We start from the raw sequence: 13,322 nt of genomic DNA on the forward strand, positions 1-13,322 counted from the left end.
AACTCATGGTCTCTCTCTCTCTCTCTCTCTCTCTCTCTCTCTCTCTCTCTCTCTCTCTCTCTCTCTCTCTCTCTCTCTCTCTCCTTTATCTCTTAACCTCTCATTGGGTTATAGTGATAACTGGCTTTAACTGGTTCCTTTCAATTAATCAAGATTGTAACTCATTTGCCAATTTTAACAAATTCACGAGACAAGTCATTATTTTCCCTCATCTTACAGATGAAGAAAAGAAAAGTGCTAGACACATTAAGTTGTGTGTCTCGGGGAGGAGAAGGATGGGTTCCTGGAGCTCAGTGCTGGAGGCACAGCTTCCCACCCTATTCATCGTTTGGCATGGTTAACATTTCTCATCTTAGTCATGCCCGTTTAAGACTGTAGTAGTTCAGAGAACCCGACACAGCCTTCTTTTACTTTCCCTCTTACTATTTCCTCTTTTCTTCAAAACCACTGTTCAGAATCTGAGAGAAGGGGGCTGGGCACGAAGCATTAAGTCAATTCATTTATCTTTCCTTCAGATATTTGTGCAATGTAAGGGCTTCTTTATCAAGACCAGTGGACACGGTTAGGGGAATGGAGTTTTAAAGGTCTAATGTGTCTTTAATATTTCCTGAAGTCTGACCTTAATATGATATTCTAGCTGTTGAATTTCAACTTTCTTTAATACTCAGGTTTTTTCCCCTGATTTCCTAGGGTCAAAAATCTTTAGGTCTCATTTTTTTTTCTCCCTGCATTCTTATGCTCTGTCAATACTAAAATGCTGGTTTTTCTTCTCCATCCTTGCTACCTAAGCAAATCTTGTACATCCCTAACTTGTTTTGCTTGTTCAGCATGTTCTGTTGGCTCCTGGTGTGACTGCTGCAGTGGGTCTTGCATGGACTTTGTTTGGCACTGTTGCTGGTCACGATGTTTATGCTGCTCCAAATTGCCTGGAAATAGTTTCACTCTTGTTCCTTGAATGTGTGAAAGTTGACCCTTCTGTGGCAGGGGCATTCTCTCCGACTTCAAGCTTATACCTAAGGAATGCTGTAGTTCACCTGTAGCGTGGGCTTGCTAAGACCAATATTTCTCCACAGCCCATTCACACATCTGTGGATGCCTTTCCAGGTGCGCTCTTTCCTTTCCTGTCTCTCCGAGAGGTCTTCAGAGAAGGGGCGTCTCTGCAGCCCTTGCGTAGTGTGAGCATCTTCCCGTCTTAAGGATGCTGCTGTTTGGCTCTTGCACCGCTTTTTAGCACAGCTTTTCAAGGCAGCTTCAGAGCCTGGCAACTTCCTCATTTTCAAGTGGCATGACTCAATAAAGCTTCACTCCGTTTTTGTGTCTTATAGAGTCTCCCATTAGGATATCAGTATCAACAGAAGGTGCAAATACTTCCTCATGTAAGTATATATACATCTATTGCTAGTTATTAACCCAAGGTGACAACTTCTTCCATTGAGCATGTTCATGTGTGCCCTCAGCCTCTATTGAGGTGTGGTGTACTGAGTTTGGACAGAATGGAGACTTGCGTTTGGAGTAGAAATAGTCTCCTACTGTGTTTCAGATTAACCAGAGACCCCCTCCCGGGAAAATATACCTAAGGGTATACCATGCCACTGCATGTGTGTTGGTGTTAGGATAATCTGTTGCTCTTGAATGTTGGAAAATAATTGCATAGCATCTGAGGCCTGGTTTGGGGTAGGTGTTCGGTGGGCTTATTCTCAGCTTGTCTTGACACCTTCAGCAACTGCCAAAGGCACCATACCCAGCTGTTTGGGACTTTTATTCCAAAGTTCCTCCATTTCATATTACAGTCTGCTGTGACAGAGTGAGGAAACTATATATAGATGCCCTTAATTCAAGTTTGATAGCTAGTGAGTAATTATGAAAATGTTTGAAGGCACATCTCTAGGCAGGATCCCAGATGATTTTCCCCTGTTTAATGTGAAATGGGCTGTGTGCTGGCGGGCTTCTTCCAACTGCTGGATTGATCGGCACTGTGTGTGACATCCAGGGAGCTTAAAAATTAGCAAGGATTAGTAAAACTAGCTTCTGATGTTTATTAATTGAAAGCATTGAATTAAGTTTTGATTTAAAACAGGGCATATTAAATATTGACAATAAAACAGAACTATTCTTTCTTCACCTTAATTTAGGTCTTAATAGAAAGCATTTCTTTGATAAACTCTTTAAGAAATACGTGCCCGTGTTCCTCTCCCAATCTACAGAATATGTTAAAGAGACAATATCTTTTTTACTTAGCAGCAGGGGTGGAAACCCAAAGGCAGTTGGCAGTTCTTATAACTTCTCTTGTTCCATCAATCTGTTTTCATAGACGGCATTTGGTAGTGAAGCTTTTCCCTCCGGGTTGGCAGAATGCAAGCTGTAACTATTTGGTATGAAGCAAGTTATTTACTAGGAGTGTAGCTTCTCTGCATGGTGTGGGTGAATCCCTAGGTTTTACACCCTGAACCCGAAACAAACAGAATGAGTTAAAAAAAAAAACCTATCATTCCCGAGTTAGTGTTTTAATAGGCTTGATAGCAGCAACCTAAGAATATCAAAAGAAAATGAAATTGTAGGAGAGTTACCCGGCTTTCTAGACTCCTTGATACATATTCAAATGACAATTCCTGCTGGTATGCTTGAGATATTGGTTGTTTAGTTCTACTTATGGAAATATTAGGACAAATGTATGGAATTTACAAGACTAAGGCGTCATATTTTTTTTTGTTTTTGTTTTTACGAGACAGGGTTTCTCTGTATTGTTTTGGAGGCTGTCGGTCCAGCCCGGCCTTGAACTCACAGAGATCCGCCTGCCTCTGCCTCCCGAGTGCCGGGATTAAAGGCATGCGCCACCACCGCCCAGCTTCTAAGGCGTCATATTGAGCTTTGCTTTTAAATAAATAGTACACAAAAGAAAACTAGGTTTTTCTTTTTGGCACATTTTTCTGAAAATGGGTTTCTCTCTGTATGATTCATTTGAACGACACTATTGAAAGTCTTGGGACTGGAGCTCTTCATGCCGTCAAGGTGGATGTCTTCCTTAAGCACTTGTAAGTGCTTCTGGAATGGAAGAGTTACTTACACTTCGGTTGTCCAGGAATTAATTCAGGGAAATGAAATGAACCTTCCAGTTTACATTTCAGTGTCCATTACAGTGCTGTGGAGAGAGAAATAAGTTTGGAATCTGACTCCGCCTCTTTTATCTCTCAGGAGTGTTGCTTCCCAGTGTTTAGTAATGGTATAGGAAGAAGAAAGGCTGTGTTTGTATGTCCTTTTCCTACGTCACTCTCTGTTCTTGGTAGGCCATCATTATTGAACTAATTAGCTAATGACTTTTTAGTCTTATGAAAATATGCTCGATAGTTTGAACATGTAAACCAAGTGCAGGATCTGAGGCCTGTTTAGAACAGGGCATGGTGTGGGGTTGGGCACATCAGGCTCATTTCAAGGCAGCACTAGTGATTTGGATTTGAAAGTTCAAAATAGTTTTTTTTTATATACAATAAAAAACACGGGAGTGTTCACATGGGTCAGAAATAATCAGCTTGAAGAATATACCCCCACCCATTTCATTTCAGCCAGCAGGGTGACATCAATAAATCCCTGAGGTTGAAAAATGAACGTTGCTTTCAACCTAAACCATGCCTATGTGGACTCCATTTTTGAAGAGTTGACACTGATATTTTCTATGGTAAAATCTTGAAAGGCCTGTCCAGCAAGCATTTTTATATTGGAACAGTTCCATGTGATTTGGGGGTCTAGTATCAAAAGGAAAAGGCAGCCCAGTTCCCTTTCATGCAGTTCTGTCTATGCACATGGGCACTCTTGCAGGAAAGAGATACACTAGGGCTGTTGTGTGCATGTATGTGCATGTGTGTGTGCCCTTGTATGTGGGTGGGCGCACTTGTTTGTGTATGTGGGTGCATATGGATTTGCATTTTGTTATTTAGGAGTTGTCTACCCTGATTTCTGAGATGGGGGTCTTTTACTGGCCTGAAACTTTTACAGGTATATTAGGCTGACTGGCCAGGGAACCCAGAGATGCACTTGTCTCTACCACCACTGTTCTGTGATTAAGAGTATACCGTCACATCCAGATAGAACTCAGGATGCTCACATTTGCATGGCAAAAAACTTGGTTGACTGAACTGTCTCCCCAGTTTATGATGGGGTATATTCTTGCCCATCCTCAGAACCTGCCTGGGTTGCTGTCTGTTTGTCTCCTGAATACTGCCTGTCCCAGATGCCTTCTCAAACTAACCCAGAGTCAGAGCCATCCTTGCTTCTGTAATTCAGAATGGATTTGGGAAAAGAAGAAGTAGCAGATTAAAGCTGTCTAGGTCATTATGGAAGTAACAGCATTGGTGTTACTTTGTTCGCGGGCATAGTACACTTTCTCTGGTCCATGCTTCTCATTCTGCCTGTGTACTTACCTGTCATCCCTCTATTCACCCAACACATTCCACACGCTGTTCTCATACTAGCTAGACAGGGATGGTCTGAGTTTTTCCTAACAGGAAATATCACCCTAGGGTCCTGCTATACAATCTCTACCCCAGTCCTCTAGAAACATACATTTTTGAAACTATAATAATGAAGAAATAATTCTTGACTGAAGATTTTAAGGATTTTATTTTTCTTCTATATATTCCTGTCAGTTCCCCCTGCTCTTATATTTTTCATAGAATATCAAAAATATGAGTAAAATATCAAAGATACTGTTCCTTCCTCTTGTGAGGCATTTTTTTAAACTTCCTTTTTGTGAAACTGGGGCCATACGTTACAGGTTTGCTACATTTAGATTTCTTACATATTCTGATGTTTTCTTAGAATTATTATCCTATTAAAGAGCCCAATCCTTTAAATTCATTTATTTTATACAAATGAGGTTCATATGATTAAGAGAGCTATAGGTGGGATGTTCAATAAGTATTCTGTTCTATATAGTGATGGATTTTCAAAGGGTAGCTTGAACCTTGCTCTGTAGTCAGGAGAACTAGCTTGCTCCCTCTTACATAGACTCAGCAAAAATATAAATGGATTGTGTAGAGCAACCTTAATGACTGCTCGGAAGTGCCAGCTGCCATTGACCCCATTTTGCAGACAATTCTCTAAATGATATAAAAAGTGTAATTCCTACAGCAATGACGATCTTGATTTGAGCTTTGCCCATTCCAATTTAGTGCGTAAGTGAGATAAACAATAATGAGAAGGTTCATGAACAGTAATCAGATAGAAAATAAATATGTACTCCCGGTAAAAAGTGTTTAACAGCAATATGTGTTTCAAGTAATAGCAACAGCATTGTTTTCAGTTACCATTAGCTTTATACTAAGTGCTAGTTAATGTGTTCTCCTGTTCTATGTGGCAGCTCATGGTGCTTCTGAGACCTCTTATACTTTACAAGTGTTGTTCAAAGCTACACCAGACAACCCTGCCTGAGGTTTTTGATGCCTCAAAACAAAAGCCTTTCCTATTTAAAGGAATGAGATTCTGCAATTGGATTGGAAAGTAGTCTTTAATACAGAGTCCATATATATGGTAGATGAAGTCAAATTGAGTTGCCTTAGCCTACTTGAGTTTTTACAGTAATAACAATGTACTCAAAGTGTGACCGGTGAGCAAGATGTGGGAAGCATCATGAGAGAAAGCAGATAGAAATGGTTCTGCATGGCTGTGCTTATGGGTGGTCACTTGGACGCGTGGAAGAGCGCTAGACTGAAGAATGGATGTAACTCTGAAGGGAGGAGGAAAACCAGGGAGTCCTTGCATTTTCTTTGAATCGAGTTGGGAGAAATTTTATCCTTCCAGTTGGGGAAGGAAATGAGTTCGTGCTTTTTAGCCTCAACAGTGATGCTGAAGGTTCTTTGCCAGGAACTCCCTGCCATTTCAACATATTATGTATTCTCAGCAAAGTGCGTTTTAAAGAAATATGTCCAGGAAGTCCTCTTTGAAGTCTCTGAAAGTAATGAACAATTCAGCCTGATTTGGCACCTAAATGAGCTAGTTGAAGGAGGAGGGGGTGTAGTCTGTCTTTATTGTAATGAAATACACATTTAGCAATTGGGAGCAGTGATATACATCAAGAGGACCAGAGCACCTCTGGCTGGCCCATTGGGGCATCTGAGTTATGCTGCCCACCTTTTACCTTCAGCTGTAACCAACATAGTCACTTTAAAGGTAGAGGAAACGGCTCTCATCTTTGCTAAATGACTCTCAGCTGGAAAAATGGCATTTTATTTTCAGACCTCTGGTGGTAGTAAACTGGGATCTTGTCATGGTGGAGAGCTACTTCTGACTGAGTGTAAATGGTGCTCAGGTGTCTTCAAACATGGCATTTTCAAGGGCATGTTCGCTATGCCCACTGTGGACAATGAAAAATTACTGTGGTGCATTTGGCAATGAAATAATAATTCCAAAGTAAAGATGTCAACTGGCATAGTTTCATTCTTTCTGATTCATTCTTTCTGATTGCTTAGAGTTAAAGTTTTAGGGCAATGCAGTGACTTGAGCAAGAGCCAGGACATGTATGTTCCATCATTCATAATACAGACAAATGATTGCCTTCATGTTCAATCATTCCTTTTGTAACTGATCATATGTTAACTTTTTTTTTGTAGTAGTATCTGCCAATGTGCTATGATTCTTGAGTTTTGTGTTACCTTCCAAAGCCACTCAGTGCCTCTCCTTGTATCCCACTGCTAGAACGGCCCCTCCCATTTTTATCAAGATTAACTTTTTGCATTTAGTTGAAAAATTAAGCTTGTACAAAATTATTCTTTTGAGCCAAAATGATGTGTGTGCATATCCACACACGTGTGACCCATATGTATAATGGTTACTGTATCATACATTTTTTTTAAACAAGGCACATTTTTATAAGTTGAGTCACTGATGTACAGAATTCCGTGGGGTTGATTTATCCTCTAAGCTGGTGGTTCTCAACCTTCCTAATGATGTGACACTTTAATACAGTTCTCATGTTGTGGTGATGCCCCCCCCATGCTCATAAAATTATTTTGTTGCTATTTCATAGCTGTAATGTTGCTACAGTTATGGATATCTGATGTGTGGTCACCCACAGGGGTTGTAACCCACAGGTTGAGAATCAGTGCTTGAAGTAAGCAACGATGCTCAAACACTTGTGATTGGTCCAGATTCAAAGACTAAGTAGATAGCTGAGCAGAAATTGAAGCTGACTCCTCTGACGTCAAATCCTGGGCTTCTAATAAAAAGCTTTATGAGATACGAAACACTAGCTTGAGGGGAGACCTTTTGGTTTTTTAAAAAAAAAATTTAAGTAGGATTGTTATAAGAACACAAGAAAGTAATATTTATCCTAGTTAGCCCAAAGCTAAGTTTTATGAAAAAGAACATTCTTCACAGTCGACCAAGTAATAAACTGGGTAGCAGAACCTTCCATCTGTGGTGGGACCATTCAAGGCTTTCATACTGTAAAACCAGGAAGAAACAGTTGATCCGGGGCCATTTGAGAGGCTTGAGTTTTGTTTGCTTGTTTGTTTTAACGGGGAACTACTTCACAATGTGCTCTTTCCCGTAGAGGTGCTGTGTTAAGGGAAATTTGATCCCCTGAACATGGGAGTCTTACTTTGGTAAATTGTATTATTTGATTTTGGGGACATCCAGCTCCATTCTTATTTTTCAAGAAATATGTGCTAAGTTATTACTGTGAGATCTTGGCACCTTCTGTGAAAACTAGAACCCATTTCCAATGGTACAGAACACATTATTCCAGCCTCCCTCAGCAACTCCCGCTACCCTGGCCAGCCACTGGACAATTACTATTCTACTGTTTTGTTTTTGCAGAAGTATTAAAATGATGGCATTTTTTAAATCTTTAGCGCTAGTGTAGTGAAATAACATTTCTATATAAACAAAAAAATGTCTGAAAGGTTGAGACAAGAGGATGGAGGTAGAGATGTCTACCAAGACAGTATCTGTGACGGCAAAACTAGCCAAATTGTGACATCATCTGTGTAAGACAAACTCAGTGGCTTTCTGGGTGATCCAAATTGAAGAGAAATGCAAAAGCAGGGAGGAATACCGAGGACCAAATAGACAAGCAAAATTTGAAATATGGATGAAGAATTAGAGCAGTGATTTCCCAGTAGCAAATGGTAGAAATGTTATTCCAAGGACCATAAGAATAAAGAATACACTGGCCCAGTTTGTTCCCGAGACTCAGCTCAGGTAATAAGTTGGTCCCCAGCCTTTGCACTTTGCTTAGCTGTAGATGTTAGTTTCAGGCTCAAGGGTTTTTTTCGGCTCGACACGAAGATAGCTTTGTCGTAACTCTACCTATGTTTCCGCATGTTTCTGTGGCTTACAGAGTGAAAACAGAGAGGAAGTCTACTCCTTGTCTAGGTAGAACATTTTAAGAATGTATCTGATTGGCTCTGATCATATTATGGTCTGCAAGAACAGCCAGTGCTTGTAACCACCACAGAGCCGTCTCTCCAGCCCCTGAAAAGTGGTGTTACGTTGAGGTTAACAATGTAGAGTATTATATTCACAGCTTTTTAAAAAAGTACAATTTTTTATTTTAAAGCTAAAATTACTTGTAACTGCCACACAGAAACATGCAAATTGTTTCTATTTAGTGCTAATGTGACATATACCCATGTATACATAATAGAATGTTAGGTTAAAATATCTCCTCAAACGTTTATCATTTCTGGTTATTGAAAACCTTTGAAGTCCTTCAGCTTTTTAGTGTGCACAGTTTTGTTATTCTCTGTAGTAATTACTGTGCTATCGCTCATCAGGGCAGCTTGCCTCTAAGTGTGTGTAAATATTCACCGACCAACCATTCCTTACCTATCTTCTTCTTGGCCACTTCCCACAGCTTCTAGCAATTACCAGAATGACTGCTCTCAACTTCTTTGAGAGCAAAGACTTTTGTATATGACACATGTGGGTGAGACCATGCAATACTTACCTTTCTGTAGTTGGTTTATAGCACAGCTTACTTAAAAGAAAAATCTGTGATTAAAAAAAATATTGCAGAATTAGCTATTTTCAACCAGAATAATTGTGGATTGAAAACTTTGTGTCAATTGAAAGAGAAAAAGGATCGTGATTGGCTCACTGTGGCTAGAATTTTATAGCAGGTGTGGTTCAAGTGTGAGAAAATGCAGATTGCAACTTTATCGGTGTCAGAGACACCATTAAAAGAAGGAAGGACTCAGAAGTTCATTGGGCATCCCCCACTGCTATTCCTACTGTTACACTGAATCCAGCATGGAAGATGCCTAGATAGTAATTCATTTCTTTAACAGAGGTGTTGTGGGTTCACAGTTCAGCTAATCACAGAGGGACTGCTGGACCAGCACTTTTCATCTAGAGAGGTCAGCAAAGTCTTAGAAACCAATTAAGCTGGCTCATGTGGGTTATGGCCCCAAGATGTACTCACCTCCGTTCTCTTTAACTTGTTCTTAGAGAGGAAAAATTTGTTTCGGTTGTACTTGTTCATGAGCTATGAGCTCACAAGCCTGGGTTTGTTCAGTACTGACTGCCAGAGTTTTATTTGAAACTGTCAAAAGTTTAGTCAGTCGGTGTTTAAAAATTCTAAAGGCATCAGGCCATTTTGATCATCAGGAAAGTAATAGGAGGAGGAGGTGATGACAACTGACTGACCTCCAGGACTAAAATGTGATGCTTCTGTTCCTGAATCTGCAGAATTCTGTCTCTGTTAAAGTAAGATAAACAGTTTATAATCCTCTCCCTTTTGTGGTCCATCTCATGCTAGGTGGTGTGTATATGTTTCTTGGATTGTGAAGGAGCTTGTGGGGAAGTGGAGGAGGGGGTAGTCCACTGATGAAGGAGTCTGTGGCCAAGTGCAAAGGGCAGTGTGCCTGGTGGTGCTGATCCTGTGTCGTAACACCCACTCATGATATAAAGTAGATAAAGGAAGGAGACTTTTAAGTCAATGGTTTAGAAAAATAATATTGTTTTGGAGAAGTCATTTGTAAGGTGTCATTTGAAAGGAAACATTGAGTAAGGAAATCTGTTATCTTCCAAAGAAGTAGTTTGTTACACTGAATATAAATCTCAGCTTAGTAAAGCGACTCACATCATTTGTGGAAGACATAATCAGAAATATTTTATACAAATATTTTACACATAAAGAATTATCTCACATAAATTTGAATCCTGAAATTTACTTCATCTATTTGACTTTAAAAGTAAAATACTAATAAGAGGTGACAAGAGATAACACACAGGACCTGGGGGCTTGAAGGCAATTTGAGAATTTAGACACTTTGCTAGCAACTTTTAAGACCATAATCACAGTGTCATAAGTTGAATTGCTGTTGATTGTGCAAAGATCACACCAAATACATAGGTGTCTTACCCAAGAAAATGTTTATACTCAGGGTATGTGGAAATTCATGGAAAGTTACCATTTCCTTGTCTTCACTAAATATTAAGACTTCCTTGGAAAAAAATTAATTTCTAGTCGACCCAAGAGAAAGAGAAGTAGGAAATTTTACATACAATTGGTAAATTAAATAATGGAGATCCATATGTTAAAATTAGATTATAAAATGTTGAAAGCCAAAACTTGCTTTTTTAATGATTTTTTTCATCCTTGAGAAAAGTAACTATTTAATAAGGAGCTTTTATGTCTTTCACCTACAAATTTACCATATGAGAAGATATACTAAGAAAAAGGTCTGCAAGGTGAAACTTTTAAGATATTATTCTCTAATGTTATACATAAATACTGCCATGCATTCAATCAGATCTAGCTAGTTAGTCAATCTGTAAATATCCACATCCTTCACAAATCATGTAGCTTTGAGAACAGATCTTTATCATAACCTCTATTTAAAATTTATATTCTATAAAGCTAGAAATTGTTAACCTTCTTCTCCACCAAAATGAAGCTGCAAAAACCATGTCTCACTATGTTGAAATGCACAACGAGCAATCCTCTTTGATGGCCAGGATGTGTTTATGATGTAAGTATGATATGAGGAAAGGAAGAAGAAGAAGAAGAAGAAGAAGAAGAAGAAGAAGAAGAAGAAGAAGAAGAAGAAGAAGAAGAAGAAGAAGAAGAAGCATCTCACATCTATCAAATAGAAAATAGCTAAGTAGTCATAAAATAATTTTGTGAAGTTTGTACATGCCCCTTATTTGATCCAAATGGATCCTTTCTCCCTGCGTCATTCATGGCAGCTTCTGAAGTTCACTTCTCTAAGGCTCAAGTGCATCAGTGAGTCTTTGTTTAGATTTTCTTCGATTTAGCTATGAAAAAGTAAACCACACAAAGTGTCCCTGGATGTATCTTAGGATGAGTAGATACAAGGGAGGGAGAATTCCCTTCTGTGCAAATGTGGCCATGTGTGCAAGCTTGATAAAGCTTTGTGAGAGACATGAGGATTCTAGGGTATACAGGAGGCTTTCTAGAGCCTTTGGAATGATTCAACTTCATGTAAAAACGACTGAGGTTGAAAAATTCCATATTTAGTAGAAAAAATACAATGAAGCCCATTACCCTTTGTGTACATAACCAGATAGTATCAAAACATTTCCTGCTTAATTTTTGAAAGTTGACAAACATTGGTTGCATGTTTTGGCATAAAACTTGCATGGAGAAATGTACCAATAAAAGCTTCAGGTGGAGAGTCTTTGTGGACAACTGGTTGGTGGTGCCATGGATGCTCTCCCTCATGTGTGGTACCAGTGCTGACCTTAGCATATTCTATTAAAATTGAGGAGGGGAGGAATTGTCTCATCAAACCATAAAAGTAAGGGACTTCTATTATCTTGCTGTTGTTCTAGGATGTCCAGAACACCTCCCAACCTTCAGCCTTTCTCTCTTGGTCCTATAGCTCTTGTTTTAACTGGGTATTACCTACTGTGGTGTGAGTATCAGTCCCCACATCAGGATGTAAGTACCTGAAAAAGAACCATGAGTGTGTTTTGTGTTTTGTTTTCATGTAACACATTTGCTATGTCAGTTCCCAGAAAGTGGATGCAAATACCAACAGTAAATTAATGAATCATTTTTCAGTTCATGATCGTTTCTTGAATCATTCATCTCAATAATGAAAGAAAAACTATCTTAATCATAATTTATGGAAAGAGCTCCATGGATATCTTAAAATCAGCCTTTTGAACTGTAACACTGGCTTTGTTTGATAATGTTTTTAGAACATTTGTAATGTTCTCAGAAATATTGTCACCCTGTTTCCTTATAGTTTGCATTATTTCTAATTTTGATGTCTGGAGATTTTTTTGTTTGTTGTTTTGAGGCTACGCAATTGTTTTCATAATGACTTTTAAGAATCTTTCTCACACTTAAGGTTTTCACCAATATGAGCTTGCATTAGCTGGTCGCTGTCCTTCCTTGTGGTGCTGAAGAATAAACTTGGTTGGGAGTGAGGGAATTGCCACAACTATGACAGCAAAGTCGTTTTCCTTTGTTATCACTGCCAGCAAGGACGTCTTTTATTAAGTGTCTAGTACTTTTCATCTGGCAACAGAAAGGACTAGTCTTGTGATTCAAAGGGTCGGGGAGAGAAACAGGTTTAACAGTTCAGTAGTTGGTAAGACTGTATAACAGGGGCAGGAGCAGTACTCAATCCTAGCCTTTCTCTGCCGTATTTATTTGCCTAGAGTAGAGGTCAATGTTGAATGGGACTTCCTACCCCTCACCCAGATAGCTCTCCTGTATATCCAAAGGCCATGTAACGCTGCAACTGCTTTTAAAAATGCCCTCCCTGACCCCTCCATGAGATAAATGAGTTGGACCAAATTAGTTCTATGAATCAACATTCCTGACTGAAGTACATTTTTGTCATAAATGCTTTGTGTGTGTGTTCAGATTAGAGAATTGTAGGCACCAGTTTCCATCTGTTCGGTAGTTTAGAAGGAATGCCTTGAACTCTTTCCCTATTCTTACCTCCATAATTGTTGAACATGTTGTCATAGGTAAAATGTGCTTGCTGTACCTCAAATGGACAGGACTTTCAGAAGAAAGAATACACCTAGAAAGGATCATATAGCCTCACTTATGACACCTTTGTTTTGGAGGAAGTAGAATACAAAAGTAGCTTTAGGTTCTATTTTAAAGACTGACATGGGGTTATTTTGCTTTAATAATCCTTGGAATTGTTTGTCAAGGACTGAGGCCCTGTCATCCTTGTTCAAAATTATTATAAAAAAGAAAAGACTCTCCAGAGTAAATTTTCATTTTTTGCATGTGTTTAAATTGACTTATTTTGCTAGGTTAATACTTTTTTTTCACTCTCTCAGCTAGATAGAATTTTAACCTCTGGTATTATTAATAGTTAAGGCATGAGGCCTCTTGT

The 13,322-nt window shown here is 39.1% G+C and overlaps 1 protein-coding gene across 11 annotated transcripts in view; it reads left to right on the plus strand.

Annotated features, from left to right (window-relative positions):
- Nrg1 (neuregulin 1) overlaps positions 1-13,322 on the plus strand; it is a 981,870-nt gene that overhangs the window by 844,940 nt on the left and 123,608 nt on the right. For 9 of the 11 annotated variants that reach the window (XM_040731704.1, XM_040731706.1, XM_040731705.1 and 6 more), the window contains 1 exon segment: positions 1,326-1,376. The exons of the other annotated variants lie outside the window; for them this stretch is intronic. In XM_040731704.1, the coding sequence (XP_040587638.1) occupies positions 1,326-1,376 (51 nt within the window). 11 annotated transcript variants of the gene reach the window in all.

Source organism: Mesocricetus auratus, unplaced genomic scaffold (assembly GCF_017639785.1).
Source record: "Mesocricetus auratus isolate SY011 unplaced genomic scaffold, BCM_Maur_2.0 Super-Scaffold_100026, whole genome shotgun sequence".
NCBI classification, from domain to species: Eukaryota; Metazoa; Chordata; class Mammalia; order Rodentia; family Cricetidae; genus Mesocricetus; species Mesocricetus auratus.